At 47.9% G+C, this 17,861-nt stretch overlaps 1 protein-coding gene across 1 annotated transcript in view; it reads left to right on the top strand.

The window, feature by feature from the left end:
* Nucleotides 1-17,861, top strand: part of LOC119390227 (SEC14-like protein 2) — a 70,391-nt gene that overhangs the window by 18,610 nt on the left and 33,920 nt on the right. The window contains exon 2 of the mRNA XM_037657793.2: nt 16,630-16,699. Within this exon, the coding sequence (XP_037513721.1) occupies nt 16,630-16,699 (70 nt within the window). The remainder of the gene's footprint in view (nt 1-16,629; nt 16,700-17,861) is intronic.

Here is a 17,861-nt window from a genome sequence, read left to right on the forward strand (position 1 = left end):
GGATATGGAGGTCATCTCGCAGAATCATGGGCCCCGGGCGTGCCTCGCTCTGCGATATGTAGCATCGGTCTTGACCTCCTCATACCGTGCACAGCTGTGCACTTCCCATTGCGATTGGAGGTCGTCATCGAGCAGTGGTATACAGTGTGATCGCAGCGATATGGAAATCTGCGGGGGTAGCCGCGTTCGCATTTATCGGGGCCAAAGCAACGACTATAAAGCAGAGCGTACAGGCCGAGTGGAATACGGTGGTTTTGATAGCCTTCTTTGTGACCTGGAAACTTCGTGCTGAGCCACCGTGTCACACGCATTGTAAGCAGTGGGCTTGGTGGCCTCAAGGACAATATATAAGCTATTCCCAACTACGTGCTTTTGTAACCAAGGCCGCACCTTCGGTTACGCTTATAACTCTTCACAGATTTCCTCAAATTCCTTGAAACCCTCCAGCGCATTTCAGGGCCGCTGCATTGCGGAAATATGCTGGCACAGTGTAAATCGCATCATAGGTTTCTCTATTCCAGTGTTGGTGAACATTTGTATCGGGAACGGTACGTAATAGACGCTCTTCATTATAACCGTTTCCAGTCTATGTATTATATGTCCAATGCGGGACGAAGACCTCTCTCAGTGGTCTCCACTTTACCCTATCCTGCGCGAACTGACTCCTCTCTACGCCTGTTATTTTATTAATTTCGTCCCTCCATCTAACGCCCTGCTGTCATCGGCTACGTTGTTTAATTAATGACTTCAGGTCTGCGTGTCACAAGAGATAACAGGAAGTTTGCTATAACAGCGCCCCTCGTTCCGACGTGCAGTCAACCTGATTACCTGCCACGGGATATGATGAGTACGTTCACTAACTGATAAGAAATGCTCTGCTAGGTATCAACGTTTGTTCTCACCAGATTTTGACAACTTGGATACGCTTTCCAGTACGTCAGTTGTGCCAAGCCACTGAGTAACGGACATTATTGTGATGGATTTCCATGGGGCGCATCAATAATTTCTGTTTGTTTTTGTGCATTCTTGAGGCAACAGTTCACAAATCGTGGCGTATCGGTGGTAGATTCTCGTTTACTTCAACGTACTCTACAATGGCGTTGTTCCTGTTAGGGAAAAATACCTGCCAGTGTATTTATTTCAAGCGTTTATCCCCTGACTTCAGTCTTAATTATTTGTTTTTAGTTGCGCGAGCACAGAGTGACACTCTTGTTTCCCCTCCAAGAACATCCGGTTGAGCGCTTACTTCCGGTTTTACAAATAATTAGAAAAAGTCAAAGTGGCACGAAATCGACGGTCCTTGTTCAAGTTTACAGTTATATTGGACGCATGTGATATCGGAGCATTAGTTTACTCAAGGACCTATTAAGTGTCAGAACAATTAATTAAAATAATTGAATGAGTTCATTTAAAATGCAGATGGTTGTCTTGTGGGCAGCTGGGATCTATGCGGTACTGTGCGGAACAGATCTCAAAGACGCGCTGCTTTCGACGTGGCCTCTGAGATCCGACTCGACAGCGTGACGAAACACAAAGTTAAGCCAAGCAATACACCAGGGCACACGAAGGCCGAGGCACCTAAGTCAAGGATTAGGGACACCTCGAATTTTTTATTATTGAATAAAGTTCACCTTTAGTGCCTCACACTAACGCGAATGTACAGCACGAAAAGCCGTAATTTCATGACACGCACATGAACGTTCTTTGAAATGACATTGTGAGACGAAGCATCCTTTATATTTTTTCTTCCTACGGTTGCCATGCGGCTATGGGTACCGTTCTGACGTTTCAGTCGATCGTGCTTCCTTGCAACGAAAGGACGTGAACACTTAATATTTGGAGGGCACCCTTGCGCACCACCGTAGGCTTGTGAAGCCGTCTTTCAATATTTGAGGACCTTCACTCAAGAGTCAAAAGCAGCGAGGAAACGAAAGTACAAAAGAAAGACTGTTACAGCGTCATCCAGCAGTTCGAGCGGACGCGAAAGCTGAGCAGCGGAATCTTTAGAACGACCATGGCAATCGGCCAATTCAATGTTTCCTCAACTATATATGTAATGCGAGGCGCGCAGGCACTCCTTGCAACATCCTTTTCATTCCGGCTTACTCCTCTACTTCAAGCATCGTTGAATCGGCGACGAGTGGAAGCATTACGCAGGCCACGCGCGCGTGAGGGCAGGCCTTCGCAACTGCCGCTTGTATGTAGTGAATAGAGACCACCACAGTGTGCGTGTCATCCGCGGCATCGTGCCAAGCCTGCGGATGCGGGGCAGCACGCGTCCTTTGCGTCATGCCTTCTGAGCTTCCTGGACATCAAGATTTTATTTAGTGATTACTGTAATACAGATTTCAATGATTTATGTTGGCAAGAGGCAGTCAAAGCGCAGGCCGGGTAACTGCTACGCGTCCGACACTGCCACGATATTTTTGGTTTTCAGTCCTTGAAGACATCTCTTTACAAAGGACAGGAGCATGATGATGAGTAACACTTGTTGCTTGGCTAATCGATTCATACCGTTCAAGCAGACCATTAACTATGGTAACTTGGCATTCCCCCTGCCTCTGTCCCTCATTTTTCTTTCCATTATTGCGCTAAGTGACCACAATTTGTAGCGTTTTTTGAATAGCGCGAGGGTGTTACAAACGACAACCAAAAAAAACGCCCAGAAGTTGGGTTCATAGTCGTCATAGGTCCCCATGATTCTCCTCTTCCATGGCTAATAAACATGTCAGTGTTCGCGCATCGTCACGGTCTGCATCCAATCCGTTTGCTGTCCCGTTAATCGAAGCTCGGTGTGCGTGTTAACCCGCTCTTTCTCTCTTACGAATGGCTGGCCACGCCCAGCACGGTGGCTTTGTGGCCGTGACATCTCGGTCATAGGTTCAAATAGTTGCCACGGTCACCGTATTCATAAGGAAAGACACGAGAAAACTACTGGTGGCCGTTGAACTTCCTTATAGGTGACCGTATGTGAACCGCAGTGCTCTAACGAAACGTCTTCCACCGTCCATAGTTCAGTACGGGATGATTAAACCCACGATTTAAGTGTATCTTTGTGTAGGCGTCGCGCACATGTATACATGTGCAGCGCGCCTACGCCTGGTTTATAGGCAACTTGACGGCGAGTCACCTTTGGACCGCCGAATAAATAGAACCGCGTCAATTGGTGAGTGACAAATTATGTGCCGATTTAGTGCGCGCTGATGCCGATTAGAGGGCGAACGGATGTAGCTGGTATTCTAGCCGGCATTAGGACACGAAGTAGGGCAGTATAGGCAATACGTAGGCCAGATCATTTCCATTCTATTAGTTATATACGAAATGCCTACGTCGTTATAAAGCCATTACGTAGGGGTCAGGGGGATCAGAAACATACCCTGAAAAAAAATGAAAAAAAAGAAAACCAGCACTTTGCACATATATATACACTGATACGCAGAAAGCACTGTACATTATCTCAACAAATAGATTTTTCAAAACACTTAGCCCATACATTCGTTATTTCAGGAGCGATTTATCAATCAGATCAAATAACTTATTGATTACCCTGTGAATCGGTGGGATGGGCCCCGCCTAGGCTTCGGCCTAGGGTTGCTGGCCCTTGGCGGCTTCCTCGGCTCGCTGGACGGCCCAGAGTTGTTGCTCCAGGTCCGAGCTGAGCAACGCAGACTCCCAGCGCGCGCGGAGGCTGGCGCTGTTTAAGCCTGCATCGCGGCTATTCAAGATAGAAAAAAAAAAATAAATCATTATTTCACATATTTATTAAGTAATTTATTAAACTGTTCCAATATCTTTTATAGATTTACGAAAGAACACGTAGTAAAAAGTGTAGGTTCTGCATTTAAAGGATAGCTGCATAGGATACGTGCCAAAGGAAAAAAAAACACGGTCGAGGACGAAAACAAACTATGTACAGTGAAATCAGTCAATTGTCAGGCACAAGATAGTGTCAGCTAAAGACGGCCAGGTGTAGTTGGCGATCGCTGAGAGAGGCCTTCGTACTACAGTAGACTTAAGGGGAATATCATGATGATCACGTCGCTGACGGCGTCGTCAACGGCAAACAGTGGTTTCTGGGCGTCCACGCTTGAGCAGTCTGCATCGAGCGACGGGGACAGTGCCTTTGTCTGAAGAGGCGACGGAGGGAGGGAATCGTCCGTGCGGTCAGCCTCCTCGATGCCGGTCGTATACTCGCGCCACATTTCCATCAGACTAGTCGGCCGCCGCCGCTTCCGGCTCCTCGAGGATCGGAAGAGGAAGGGGACAGCGCTTCCGACCTTGCTGCTCTTCCGCGGCAGCGACAGCGACCCCGATGGCGTAACGCACGTGACCTCTTTGTCGCGCGGGCACGTGCCGCTCGTTCGGGCATCCTCCTTCCCCTCGTCCCGCTGCATTTTTATCTATACCGCGCATATTGGCGCCGCCTCCGAGATCAGGTTCTTTCAACAATGCGACTCGCCACGCGCGTATCGGAAGTAGGGCCGATCGCGCGGAGGAATGAGACACACCGAAAGGAGGCGTCACGTGACGGAACTGAAGCCAACCACAGTCGACCCAGCCAGCGAACGCGTCCGGTAGGTATCTCCTTCCGACGCGTTCTGCTTTGCGTTATTCCGAAAAGACGACGGGTACGAAGCGAGGGTGGGGAGGCACGCGCAGCTTCTTGCCAGAAAAGATTAACTTAGCGCTTTAACTCGAATACAGATCTCAGGGACGAAGCACCTTAAGTCCGAGGCATGCCCGTCTATCCGTACGTCGGCGTCCGTGCTTACACACCTACTCGACCACTCGTCATGATTCATTTCGTGGAGATGCGTTTTTTTTTTCTACCTTCTCGCCAACATGCAAGCGGCGCACGGTTGCCGAACTTGTACGTTGCAGCGACAACAGATTATGTGGAAGACGGACGGTAACAGACTGGCGAGACGCCCGTCTGTTGCCATAGGCACCCGTCACTGACCAGAGGGCGCGATGGAGCTCTTATCGAACGCCTGAGCGTTGAGGGCACCAGCCGCCAGGGATACCAAGAAAATGAAACGCTCGCTGGACACATCGACGCGCTCAAGTGTCTCCCTTCTGGGCGCCTCTTTCAACGAACGCTTCCTACGTGCGTTCGTAATTACCTCAGGGATGCTGCCACCGCCTTCAATGCAGCACAAACGCGTTTAGAACGCGCTCTTTTCAGGCTGTGCCAAGGCAGCAGAAACGCTACAAACGCGTTTCAAACTCACTGCATTGAGGCGATGGCAAATCACGTTCAAGTCAAGGAGCGTTTCTGAACATAGAGGATGCGGAGGATAGACACTCGATTTTGCTGCGTCTACTCGCTAGGCTGTGTTTTCTGGCGCTACCATCGTATCTCGGAAACTGCATTGCAGGGTGCCTATAGGCACCCTGCAATGCAGGGTGCTCGGAAACTGCATCTCGGAAACTGCATTTCCGTATCTCGGAAACTGCATTGCAGGGTGTAGACAATGCATGCCTACGCCGATACGGAGAATCAGTGTTTAGACGCCCTCTCAGATAACGACAGAACATTGTTGCCGAGTTGAGACCGAAGAATAAAGAGAGTCTGCAATCGCGACCTTCACGTGATTTTATCTTGAATCATTTAGATATGGAACGCGGCTACCACTTGGGCCTGAAGTGGACATGCTCGGTGCCACCATATCGGGCGATGACGTCGTTTCCATGGGAACGGGAGGCTGCATTCACAAGGCTTTGTGTTCGTAATAGCTCGCTCTCATTGGCCAGCCGGGTTTCTGAATGATAATCCAAGCTCCAGAATTGGCTGAATTTTTATTTTTCATGAAATGTTCTAGAGTAAGACATTTTTGTAAAAACGGGCCCATATGTCTGCGAGAGACATATCGAATGATATCTCCTACGTTAAATATTATCTGAAGATGTAGTTTTCAAAAAAGTGCTTTGATACTTTAAAACTTATGGCAAGAAGGAATTCTTTTTTTTTTTTTTAATGTGATGCGCCAGGGAAACGCGCAAGGAACGAAGATATGGTAGCGAGGTTAAAGCAGGTAAACGCGAGAAGCGCGCGCATTAAAACGTCATAGTTTTTCTACATTCGTAAGTTATAATAATAATATCTGGGGTTTAACGTCTCAAAACCACGATATGATTATGAGAGACGCCGTAGTGGAGGGCTCCGGAAATTTCGACCACCTGGGGTTCTTTAACGTGCACCTAAATCCAAGTACACGGGTCTCAAACATTTTCGCCTCCAGCGAAAATGCAGCCGCCGCGTCCGGGATTCGATCCCGCGACCTTCGGGTCCGCAGCCGAGCGCCATAACCACTAGACCACCGTGGCGGGGCACATTCGTAAGTTGTTACAACACGAATAAATATTCCGGAACGTGTGATTGAAACTCGACGAACGGATGAAGCAACGGACATATTATTGAAGAAGCAGCCGACCTCTGTTCAGTCTGTCCCGCTTCGTCTTTAAGTTCACAGACGACCCCGGAGTTGGCAAAACGTGTTTGCCGTACAGCGGGGTCATTCCACGCCAAACGTCCCTGACATTGCGCTCGACCCTCTCCAATTGTATTGTAAAAAATTGTTGAAGTTCATATCAGTGCACTATTTGCCCTCGGAAAGTATATTTTGGAAAAAAAAATTTCTTGTCTGTTACAGTGATTTGAATTTTGCCGTAGTGGGTGAAACATAGGTTAAGAAAAAATACTCTAAAAAATACAATACTTTACGGAACGCCTTAAATATCTGCTGTTTACTTGAAAAGGAATGGCACTATCTTATTATCACCCATTGACGACCACTACTTTGTCTCACAATGTGCTTTGTGGTGAAGCAATGCTGCAATTCTGCGCCCATTTTGATTATTTTTTAAAATTTCTACGAATATTACAGACAAAATAGGACTATATCACATGGCTGGATAGTTGGCAGTAAGCGTGTCAAAAAAGTATTGAAGTCGATGACTGAGTAGTTTCGAAGTGGAAGGGGCGCAAACATTGCAAAATGTGTGAAATGCTCCAGGTTCAGGCACATGTAGAGTGGTGATGCAGTCCAAGTAAAAATGCACGCTTGGTCTCGTTGGGAAGAGTAAACAAAGGAGATTTATTTCTGAAAGTTTCATCGGAGTGTTTTTTGTTTTTGGCGAGAAACAGAAATTTATGTTGAGCGTTCGCGGCGTGCCTGGGCGCGGGCCCGTAAGTCCGCTTCACTGCGCCGCCACTGTTCCTTGGGGCAACGGAAGTATGCAGCGCCCACGCGGGTGGCACGATCGTGTGCTGCTGTGAGTTTTCACGTTGCTGAAAACTTGCAGAATGTTTCGGAAGGGCACTAAAGGCTGCCGGTTAGTAGTCGGAGCAGAGCACGATTTCATTGCCACGTCACTGCATGCACACGTACGACAGGCGCAGAGCTTGGGTTGTGTTTTCGATCTCCGCGGAGGTTGCAGTTCTTACTTCCGTTGCTGACGTATGGTCTTCGCCACTTGAAATGAATGTGTTGCTGAGTAGGTGGTGAGCCCGGCATTAAGAGTGGTCAGTGATGATGGCACGAAAAGTTGAAATGTGCGCGTACCTTTGAGGGAGATTGTAGACTCAAACCTTGCTGAGAGCTCAACTTTCTGCCACGCTGCATGCGATGCTTTCATCTTTGTAATCGCCTTGCGATTACTAAGCGAAGGCGATAGACATTTAAAAGGACGAAGCCGCCTTAAAGGCGGCTTCGTCCTTTTGTATATTTATCGCTTTCGGTTTCTGTTGTACGGGCTCTCCGTCTAAAATATGACACGATAGCAGTATACTCACCATTCGCAATGTTTATCTTACGCGCTGCCAAGGGATGCGGCCGAAAGACGAACCTTCGAGTGCCGCGTTCTCGCTCGGCGACGCGATCACCGGAGCAAAATTCCCCTCTGCCGAAGATCCGAGCGTAAGAATACGTAGCACTATTCGGCTCCGAGACACGAATGGCGCGAGTCACGTTCAAGCGAGCTGCCCATAAAAAAGAATTATAAGTGTATTCCCGGTGCCTGTTAGCCACTTTTATTATACAATAAAATATTTTAAACGAACCATCACTAGTTTTCCCTGACACTTCGTCGGCGGCACTGCGGAAAGCCGAAAAATGCATGTCGAAACGTGAAAACTCACAGCAGCACACGATCGTGCCACCCGCGTGGGCGCTGCATACTTCCGTTGCCCCAAGGAACAGTCGCGGAGCAGTGAAGCGGACTTACGGGCCCGCGCCCAGGCACGCCGCGAACGCTCAACATAAATTTTTGTTTCTCGCCAAAAACAAAAAAACACTCCGATGAAACTTTGAGAAATAAATCTCATTTGTTTACTCTTCCCAACGAGACCAAGCGTACATTTTTACTTGGAGTGCATCACCACTTTACATGTGCCTGAACCTGGAGCATTTCACGCATTTTTCAATGTTTGCGCCCCTTTCACTTCGAAACTACTCAGTCATCGACTTCAATACTTTTTTTCCACGCTTACTGCCAACTATCCAGCCATGTGATATAGTCCTATTTTGTCTGTAATATTCGTAGAATTTTAAAAAAATAATCAAAATTGGCGCAGAATTGCAGCATTGCTTCACCACAAAGCACATTTTGAGACAAAGAACTGGTCGTCATTGGGTGATAATAAGATAGTGCCATTCCTTTTCAAGTAAACAGCAGATATTTAAGGCGTTCCGTAAAGTATTGTATTTTTAGAGTATTTTTTCGCAACCTATGTTTCACCCACTACGGCAAAATTCAAATCACTGTAACAGACAAGAAAATTTTTTTTTTCCAAAAAATACTTTCCGAGGCCAAATAGTGCACTGATATGAACGTCCACGATTTTTTACAATACAATTGGGGAGGGTCGAGCGCAATGTCTGGAACGTTTGGCGTGGAATGACCCAGCGTCGATGACCTTGGCGCTCATTGAGAGGAAGACTCGACGCGCACGTTCCTGGGACAACGAGATGTATACAACGAATTGAACTCGCTGTCAATTTTTTTTTTGCTCGCCCTTGCACTGTCCCCGATTGTTGGTAATTAAGAGCACATGGGTGGGCTAATTAGAAGTTGCAGGTACGAGGCCACACGTAAGAAATATGGGATACTTTCCTCGGCCGCTCTCTTCTGTTCCACCCGCTATTGTTTTTACCATTAACACCCCCCAGTGATAAGCACTGCTTGGCATTGCCTCTCGGTGAGTACCGAAAGGCTGCGGAAGATTTCCACGGTGATCACATATGTGACCTCTATGATGATTATCAGCCGGTGTGAACCGGTATCCGCTTTTAATTAGCTGCTTATCTTTTCTTTTCCAGCTCTTAGTGCACCGAAGGGCTCCTGAGGGTGAAGCACATTTTCCTTGTTTGTACCGCTGGCGGCTTTTCTGTCATGGCATATCCGGGGCTCGAAATGCTGTATGGACCTGGGCGTACTTCATTTTCGTTTGTGTAATACGAATGGAAATGAAAAGCTTTGCATCAGTAGTCGGCGAGGCTGGCTCCCTATAAGCGCGCATTTCCTGGGGAACACGAATTGGTTCCTCAGTATCATAAATGGGGAACCAATGTGTTTTTTTTTTCCTTGTTCATATAACATATAAAGCGGTGCATCAGAAAGTGGAGATTCTAAGACAGCGTAGAAAAGAGGACTTACAAACACAGCCAAACCTAACTTTTGGCTGACGTTGCAGTAAACATAATCGTAGACAACTGAGTCACTGAACTGGGATTGAATGAAGACAATGTTAATGTAATAGCAGTCATTTTTGTTATCATTATTCAACATTAGCCAGTGCGTATGAGTACTGGTAGTGTGCAGGTAAACACGGTACTTGAAGTCACGAAAATTTCTGAGAATACAGTTGTAGAATACACTGACGTCATGACCGGCTCGGCCCGGTCATAAATCGCCATAGCACGTTATAGAACGTCGGTGCATGAGGCCGGGGAAGTCGCCATGTTCAAAAAGCGATTACCGTCATAAACTACTCAGCGACAAATCTGTACGGTTCAGAACCATTTATGTTTGTTCGTAGAGGCGGTGCCAAAAGCGAGAGCAGAGTCCCTTTCCTTTCTATCTCGGTTGGTGGCGTCCTAACGTGCTCAACAACATCCCGGAAGACCCTTAGATGCACCCTTCCAGTATGGGAAGACTGGACGCAGTGTCGTCATGCTGACTTCTTCTACAGTGCCTTCAGCAGACAAACTCCCGCAAGAAGGTCACTTCCCGGAATAATATCTCGTTCCATAGTGGGTTCAACAATTACCTTGTGTTGATAACACTTATTCTTGAGCAAGTTTGTGCGATTTGGCAAACTTGACTTTCAGGCGCTAAAACAACGGACGCAGAGAGCAACGCGCAGACACGCGCTCGGTGTGTCTGTGCGCTGCTCCGTGCGTCTATAATTTTAGCGCCTAAAAGTCATGTGTTCTAAATTGTCATCTGCCAGCGCCAAAGTGTTCTCACTAATAACTATGCTTGAAATCGGGCTAGTCGGTGAAACTTTTTCTCTCTCTTATTTTGGTGGTTTGCCCTTGGGCATAGCATATATAAGGTGTGAGAGATACACGAATATATTTCATTCGCGCAGAAAGTCTAGCACTGAACGATAATATGTTCCGTTGTTTCTCGTGTCATTGTGCTATATTTATAATCACCCCGCTTACAGAGACAGCTGGGACAAGCATGGGGGCTAAAGTAGGGACAGCTGATCTGGACGAGGAGGTGGGATAACTATTAGATAGCTTTACGACTGGGTACTTAGACCTTTTTTTTAGGGGCGAAGCTCCTTAAGGCGGCACCCGTTCGTCCCTCGTAGTCGTAGTAGTAGTCGTAGTGCGTAACCATTCTTACGCTTTGACCTCCAAGGTGGTGCCGGTGGGAGATTTTTCCTGTGCGTTGTTGAACAATAAAAAATTCGCAGCGTGCGCGTTAACTAAAAGCCGAATTCTTCTGTCTCTCATTCCCCATTAGCAGCCATTGGCATGTTCCAGTAGGAAACGTTAGTAGAAGTAGAAGTGTAAGTGCTAGCTAAAAGCCGACTTCTTCTGTCTCTCATTCCCATTAGCAGCCATTGTTTACCTCTAAGGTAGTGCCTGGTGAGATTTCTCCTGTGCGTCATTAAACAATAAAAATTTTGTTCAAAACGCCGTTGATTGATGAAATAAACCAACGAAAGACGCCAGATGTTTTGTAAAAGCAAAACGAAAGAACGCCAGATGTTTCTAAAGCAAAATGAAAAGACGCCAGCTGCTTAACGAAAGACGCCAGATGTTTTCTAAAGCAATGGTTTTCTAAACAGTGAAAATTCACAGCGTACATGCAAAATTAAAGTGAGCTGCAAGTCGTCATAACTCATCGAACCTTTAGTATAAACGCGCCCGATCTCACGTCGGTGATGATGTACTGGGCAGAATTCACGGAAGATTCACGGTTTACCGATGAACCTCCGCAGCTTCGCCCACTCATCATCATTCACTCCGTGGATATGCTGTGATTTTTTACGTGACTGTCCTGCTTTGTCGCCACTGCGCATGCGTCACACCCTATAACCACTCTTCGGGTTAGCGTACCGACCTCTCTTTATCTAAAACGGCGCGCCCATCGAAGCCGCCCTCAAAGCTCCTTTGTGTTGACTTCGGGGAGGTCAGAGAGCGATTCACTCGTCTTAGGGTTTATACGGAGCTCGAAACCTATTCTAAAAACGTCTAAGGCACGCTTACGCTAACCAAAGGAAACTAAGGCGCAGGTACACGGGTAATATAAGGCGTGCGTAATAATATTAGAGTAACTATGCACTCGCCGGCATCGAGTGTTTCGCGTACGACACCGCCGCCACCGAAACCTGCAACTAATAATATCCCCTTGAATAATAGAGGTTCTATTAGATGCGAAGTATCTTAAGGCCGAGCTCAATCCGGTGGTGTGCGGCGTGACCACCCTTACTGCGCATGCGCATACCCTCTCCGCACACATCCTCTCCACTCACCCTCTCCCCTTCCCCTCTCCACGTTCCCTCTTTCCACTTTCCCTCTCCCCTGCCCCTCTCCCATACCCCTCTCCCCTCCCCCTTTCCACTCTTCCTCTGAAACGCGGGCTATACATGCCGAAATTCTCTCCTGCGCAACGCCGCGATGAGCTCGAGTGCATGCGCGTCTCCTCCCCTTCTCTCTCCTCTCCTACGCTGCCCCCCTCTCGCCCGCCTGTCGACCGCGTTCCCCGCTCGCCCTGTGAGAATTAACGGCCAGGCTAGATGGAAGGTACGACGCGCGTAGCGTCCCTCTTCGCGTTCCACGACGCGAGGTCGGTAGCATGCCCAACGAACGCCAACGGAACGCGATCGTGCAAGTGCTCCGGCTTCGTATCGCGTCATGGTCCCCTTTAGCGGGAGATGGTGTAATTTTATTAGTAAACTGCGTCACAGGTGCGAGCAGTCAAAAAAATAAGCGCACTTTCCCGCTGTTTCCTTCTTTGCACGGTCTGCGTCCCTGACGCGCTTTATTATTAAAGCACGAATGTATTCGGGCTTCTCCGATGCGTTTCCGCGTGGTAGTGCAAAAAAGATAGAACATTCTCATTACGTGTTTCCTCGTTAAATATCGAGGCTTGGGAAGCCTGGTTACTATGTTTCGTTTTGCTTTGCTTTTCATTGGCACAGCACACCGATCACTCACCATTCCCTTCCAATGTACGAGGAAGCGATCGAGTTGGCGCCCTCCCAGAGTTGTTATGAGCTAAATTTATGACCCGTGGCCTTATCGGAAAGGAGGCGTGACGCTCTTAATGCCCTCGAGGACGAACGTAAACAACGAGCGCGCTCGCGCTTTCGCTAAGTGCACGTGCTCGCGAACGGCCTCCTTCGATTCGATGCCCGTCATATTGGCCTCGAGGAGTTACGGAGTCGCCCTCTATCGGACGCGCCTCGATTGCGCGCTAGGCAGGATACCGCCGGCGCGCTCCCCATAGGTTTTGCTGTCGGCGCTCTACAAAAACACCTCGCGGAAGCCCTCCAGGGCATTTATGTAAGTACTTTCGAAATGAACTGTGTTCTTTACTGTCAAAATAATCATTTTCGACGAACTGAAAGCACAAGATAGTCTACAGTCGCTGTCTCTTTGCAGAAAACCGAGCTCCCGCTTCACGCGGTCACCGCGTTGGAGACCCCTGAACCGGCCTCTTGCGTGAAAGGTAGTCACTCGCTGAGTGCAAACTATGTGAAATATCTCGTTAGAGTAGACTGCCTGTATAACCAAACGGAGCATAACAGAAAGAAGCCTCAAGCCAGCGATCGCACGCGTTCGCGACGACTGACGGTGCCTCTGCATGTATGAGCGTCTGCATGTATGTTCGTACTGATGGTTTCGCTTTTGCTACGAGCGCGTTTGGCACCGCGCTGTGAACTTTAGGCCGCAAAATATGAGAATTTAAGAGTAAAAAAACAACTACTGTTGCGCGGACGCTATCAGAGCAGTTCAAAAACAATTTCCTTACAACTGCGGCTTCGGTGCGCATGGCAACTTTGTGATCTGCCGTCCCGACGATTCAGTGTATTTTTTTTTCTTTTTAGTCTAAATTCGGGTACGTTTCAATGCCATTTGACAAGTTGTCTCAAACTGCGTATTGATAGGTCTTCTCAGCGGGCAAATGCCGCTGCTTCTGTTTCTTTATTCAGCGCATTCGTTTCGTTTGGTGCTCACACAAAACGTGAGCAAATGCGACGCCTTTTTTTAATGCTCCTTAATTATCGTTCCGTTTGCGTTCCAGTGAACTTGCCGCTCTCTGTCATCAACATATTCATAGACCAAAGCTTCACCACTTCGAGATTGCTGGTGGAAGGAGAACCAGTCTACGAGACCGAGCATGTAGTAGCATGCGACGCCTAGCTAGGAAAAGAAAGAAAATAAAGTAACGTTTGCCGGACTTGTTCTGCAAACGTCGGCTGTGAACTATAATAATATCTGGGGTTTAACGTCCCAGAACCACGATATGATTATGAGAGACGCCGTAGTGAAGGGCTCCGGAAATTTCGACCTCCTGGGGTTCTTTAACGTACACCTAAAGCTAAGTACACGGGCCTCAAACATTTTCGCCTCCATCGAAAATGCAGCCGCCGCGGCCGGGATTCGATCCCGCGACTTTCGGGTCAGCAGTCGAGCGCCATAACCACTAGACCACCATGGCGGGGCTCAGCTGTGAACTAGGACCCACATGAACTTGAAATAGCGGTGAATAAAATAGAAGTTATTGCAGCAACCAGCAGCCGCAAAACAGGATAGTAATTATTTGGCGTGTATCCCAGCAATTTTGGCAGCGGTGTCGTGTCTAACGCCAACATGGTGGCATCTTTCCCACGTAAATAAGAGACTCCAAGAAAATACATGGGGTTGGCCGGTGGGCCGATCATCGGTGGGCCGATCACGGAGGCAATGCAAAATTTATGTATCTTATGAAGCAATGCATGCCTCATCAAATGGGAATGTTGCTCGTCGGCGTCCCGCGTCGGCGGCGTCAACACGAGTGATGCAAAAAATAATCGTCACGTGATGGTGTCACCATATGACGTCATCATGACGTCACAGATCGCCAAAATATGTAGCATCATTATGACGTCACAAAATGTGACTTCACATGATTACGTATTCACACGTCATGGTCACTTTGCATTGCCTCCGTGACCGATCACGGAGGCATAACGCTAGGTGCATTAGGTGCATAACGCTTTTGGAGGGAGGCGCGGGAGAATCGGTACATCGACTGACAAGAAGATGATGGCTTTCGCCTTCTAGTCACCTTTAACGAATGTATAAGGGACCCTGTGCGTTTTTTAATTCAACGTATCTAAACAATGACTTGCGCATCTGCAGCCGATTTTGTGGACGCTGAGAACGGGGCCGACGATCAAGAGGTCGCATTGGAGGGTTCTGAGATGGCATCGCACGTGGTAAAAGGTAGCGCTTTTACCATCCTGTGGCAGATAAGCATCATTTGCCGGCGGGAAGCGCGCGCGAGCCATCGTCTCAGTGCGCGCTGTCTGCTACTCACCGAACATCGCAGGCCCGACGCAGTAACGAAAGTCTTCGTCGCGGATGTGCTTGTTGCACACAAGACTCATAGCGGATGGCTACTTGCCAGTTCTTAGCTTTACAAACCATGCTTCACGCTGTTTCTTGTCCCGCGGTTACCAGTGCAGGCTGACACTGGGCTCCTCTGCGTAAGCGCGGCAGTGCGGCACCGAGCGGTAGAGCCCCATGTTCGTCGCCTTCGGAGGCAGCCACTCTATTACAATCGTTTCAATTGAGTAGAAAATGAGAGAAAACTTCCAAATTTGAACAGACCGCAGCGCATGTGGGACTTGAAACTCGTTTTCAAAGCACGCGGCAGTGCGCCACAAGCAGCCGACGCGGCCGCTGAGACCACGTGATCCTGCCAAGCACGTCACGCCGACGGTGGCGCCGGCGTTTCCAGTGGTGGGCCTCGAGGCCAATACTGCCCCCTTCCTTCTTGTACACACCGCAGAGTGTGGTACGACTGATTAGAGAGTAGCTTTCTTCGCACTAATACGATCTTCAATATATGCGACGTCCATAGTTGCTGAACAGCAGTCAACAAACAATGAAAACCAGCGAAGACATCATGTCACACCAAAACATTAGTCAGCACCAAACCAAAGTCAACGGACAATGAAAACGAAGGAAACAGCCTTGCGGAGCTGGGATTGATGAAACCGGGAGGAAAACTTCAGGAGTATTTGCCCTATCGGGAAAATGGGGGCAAGCAAAGCTTGGCGCGTGCTTGCCTGACCTATTATTTTTCTTTCTTTCTTTCTTTCCTTCTTTCTTTCTTTCTTTCTTTCTTTCTTTCTTTCTTTCTTTCTTTCTTTCTTTCTTTCTCTCTTTCTTTCTTTTTTTTTTCGCATTGCTCAATGCTCCCTCCTAACTGTTTCTTTCCTTCGTGCCGGGAATCGGACCTTCACCCACGTGCTTAGCAGCTAGCGCAACACTTCCGTTGCTACAGGCAACAACGACGGTCGTCCATTCATATCCAGGCAACAACGAAATGTGGCAGCGTGAACTGGCAAGTCACTGGGTGGTAACGAAACCCACGTTTACGCGCTAATCGTGCAAGCGATGTCTTTGCCAAATGAGCAACTGCGGCATCGTCAATTGCCGGTCACATTCTTCGGTATTTAGGTGTGCTAGTTTTAACCCTGGCAGGGCGAGCCAGCGCCACCACTCGCGCCTATTGTGGTAAGTTTTATCTTCAAGAATAACGTCGGTGTCGTTCCACACTACCGAAAAATATTCAAGGCTTACACTAGCAACTAAAGACAGAGGCAATCTAACGAAACATTGAAAGTCACAGAAACGTGTTACACGGAATGCAAAACCAGGAAAGCTATGGGGAAACACCTATTGTATCATTAACGCGCTCAAGGATCTTGGGTTACTATCAAAATAAGGGCCTACGTGGTTTATTGCATACCTCTGTTTTCCAGTGCGTCATTCAAAGTGTATGCAAAAGGTTGTTTTTTTTTCTGGTGAGAGATATTAGAAACGATTTTGAGACATTTATCAGTGGTGTACCCATCAGAACGCCTTCCTTCAGAACCTTTATTTCTATTTGCAGTTCCGGGAGGTGTGCAAGGACCTGCTGAACAACGATGATGACGACTACTACTGCCTCAGGTGGCTTAGGGGTGAGTCAATACGCATCAAGGCCCGTCTTCACAAAACTATCAACGCTATAGAATTATTGTTCGCGAAGGAGAATTTGAGCCAATGATAAAGCTACTTATATCATTAGCGAAGACAGCCAACCAATGGCGAAGCCAACCAATGTTACATTACGATACTCCCTAATGCGAAACCTGAGCGCTGCTGTACGCGTGTTTTCGTTTGACGATACCAATGAAAACACGCGTATACAGAGGCCGAGAATTTGAGGGAGACATGTATGTACATACAGTTACAGACAACTGTTTATTTATTTTTTAATTTACTTTTACGTTCTTTTTGTTTTTCTCATTTTTTGTACATTTATGTTTTGTTATTTTCTGTTACGGAAGCGCGTATGGCAGGGCAAAAGAAGAGCGTCTCGTCGCTGGAGACGCGCGAGCCAGATCTTTCGCTGTGCTCGTTCTCTTGGTTATGGCAATGTACAACGAAGCTAAACCCAGGGACGGGCGCATTAAAGCTGCGCTCTAAAGAGCTTTGTGGATTACGTCCCATATTCTCGAACAGTTACGGCCGTTCGGCACCTTCATCCGAACCGAGAAAAATACGTTTTCATTACCTTGACTGGCTCGGCGCCCTATTTGGCAAACTGACAACAGCTTCGGTTAGGGCTGTAAACGACGCTGATTTCACAGCATTTGCTTTAGTAGTTTGCTGGCGGCAAGCTACGCCGAAGTTGCAAGCAACGTTATATATCTTCCTGGTCTTTGAAATTTGATTTAATATAATCCCGAGTACTTCACTGACTAAAAACAGCTACTCAGTCAACGGATTGGAAAGGCGTTCATAGCGTTTCCTGCCCCAGTTGCGCTGAAGAGAAAGGAATTTAGGCACAGGAAAGGCAGGGGGTTAACCAGGTTGCAGCGGGTTTGCTACCCTACACAGGGGGAGTTGCGTTGGAGAGGTAATCTATACCGCTCATTCATGGCTTAGCTACCTGTAGCTGTACGTAGTGTTGGTGCCGGCATAGTCACGCATTGTTTTCTTACCAAGAGAGAGGGAAAGAGCATGCGTGTGTGTGTGTGTGTGTGTGTGTGTGTGTGTGTGTGTGTGTGTGTGTGTGTGTGTGTGTGTGTGTGTGTGTGTGTGTGTGTGTGTGTGTGCGTGTGCGTGTGTGTGTGTGTG

The sequence above is a fragment of the Rhipicephalus sanguineus genome, chromosome 4 (assembly GCF_013339695.2).
Source record: "Rhipicephalus sanguineus isolate Rsan-2018 chromosome 4, BIME_Rsan_1.4, whole genome shotgun sequence".
Taxonomy (NCBI): domain Eukaryota; kingdom Metazoa; phylum Arthropoda; class Arachnida; order Ixodida; family Ixodidae; genus Rhipicephalus; species Rhipicephalus sanguineus.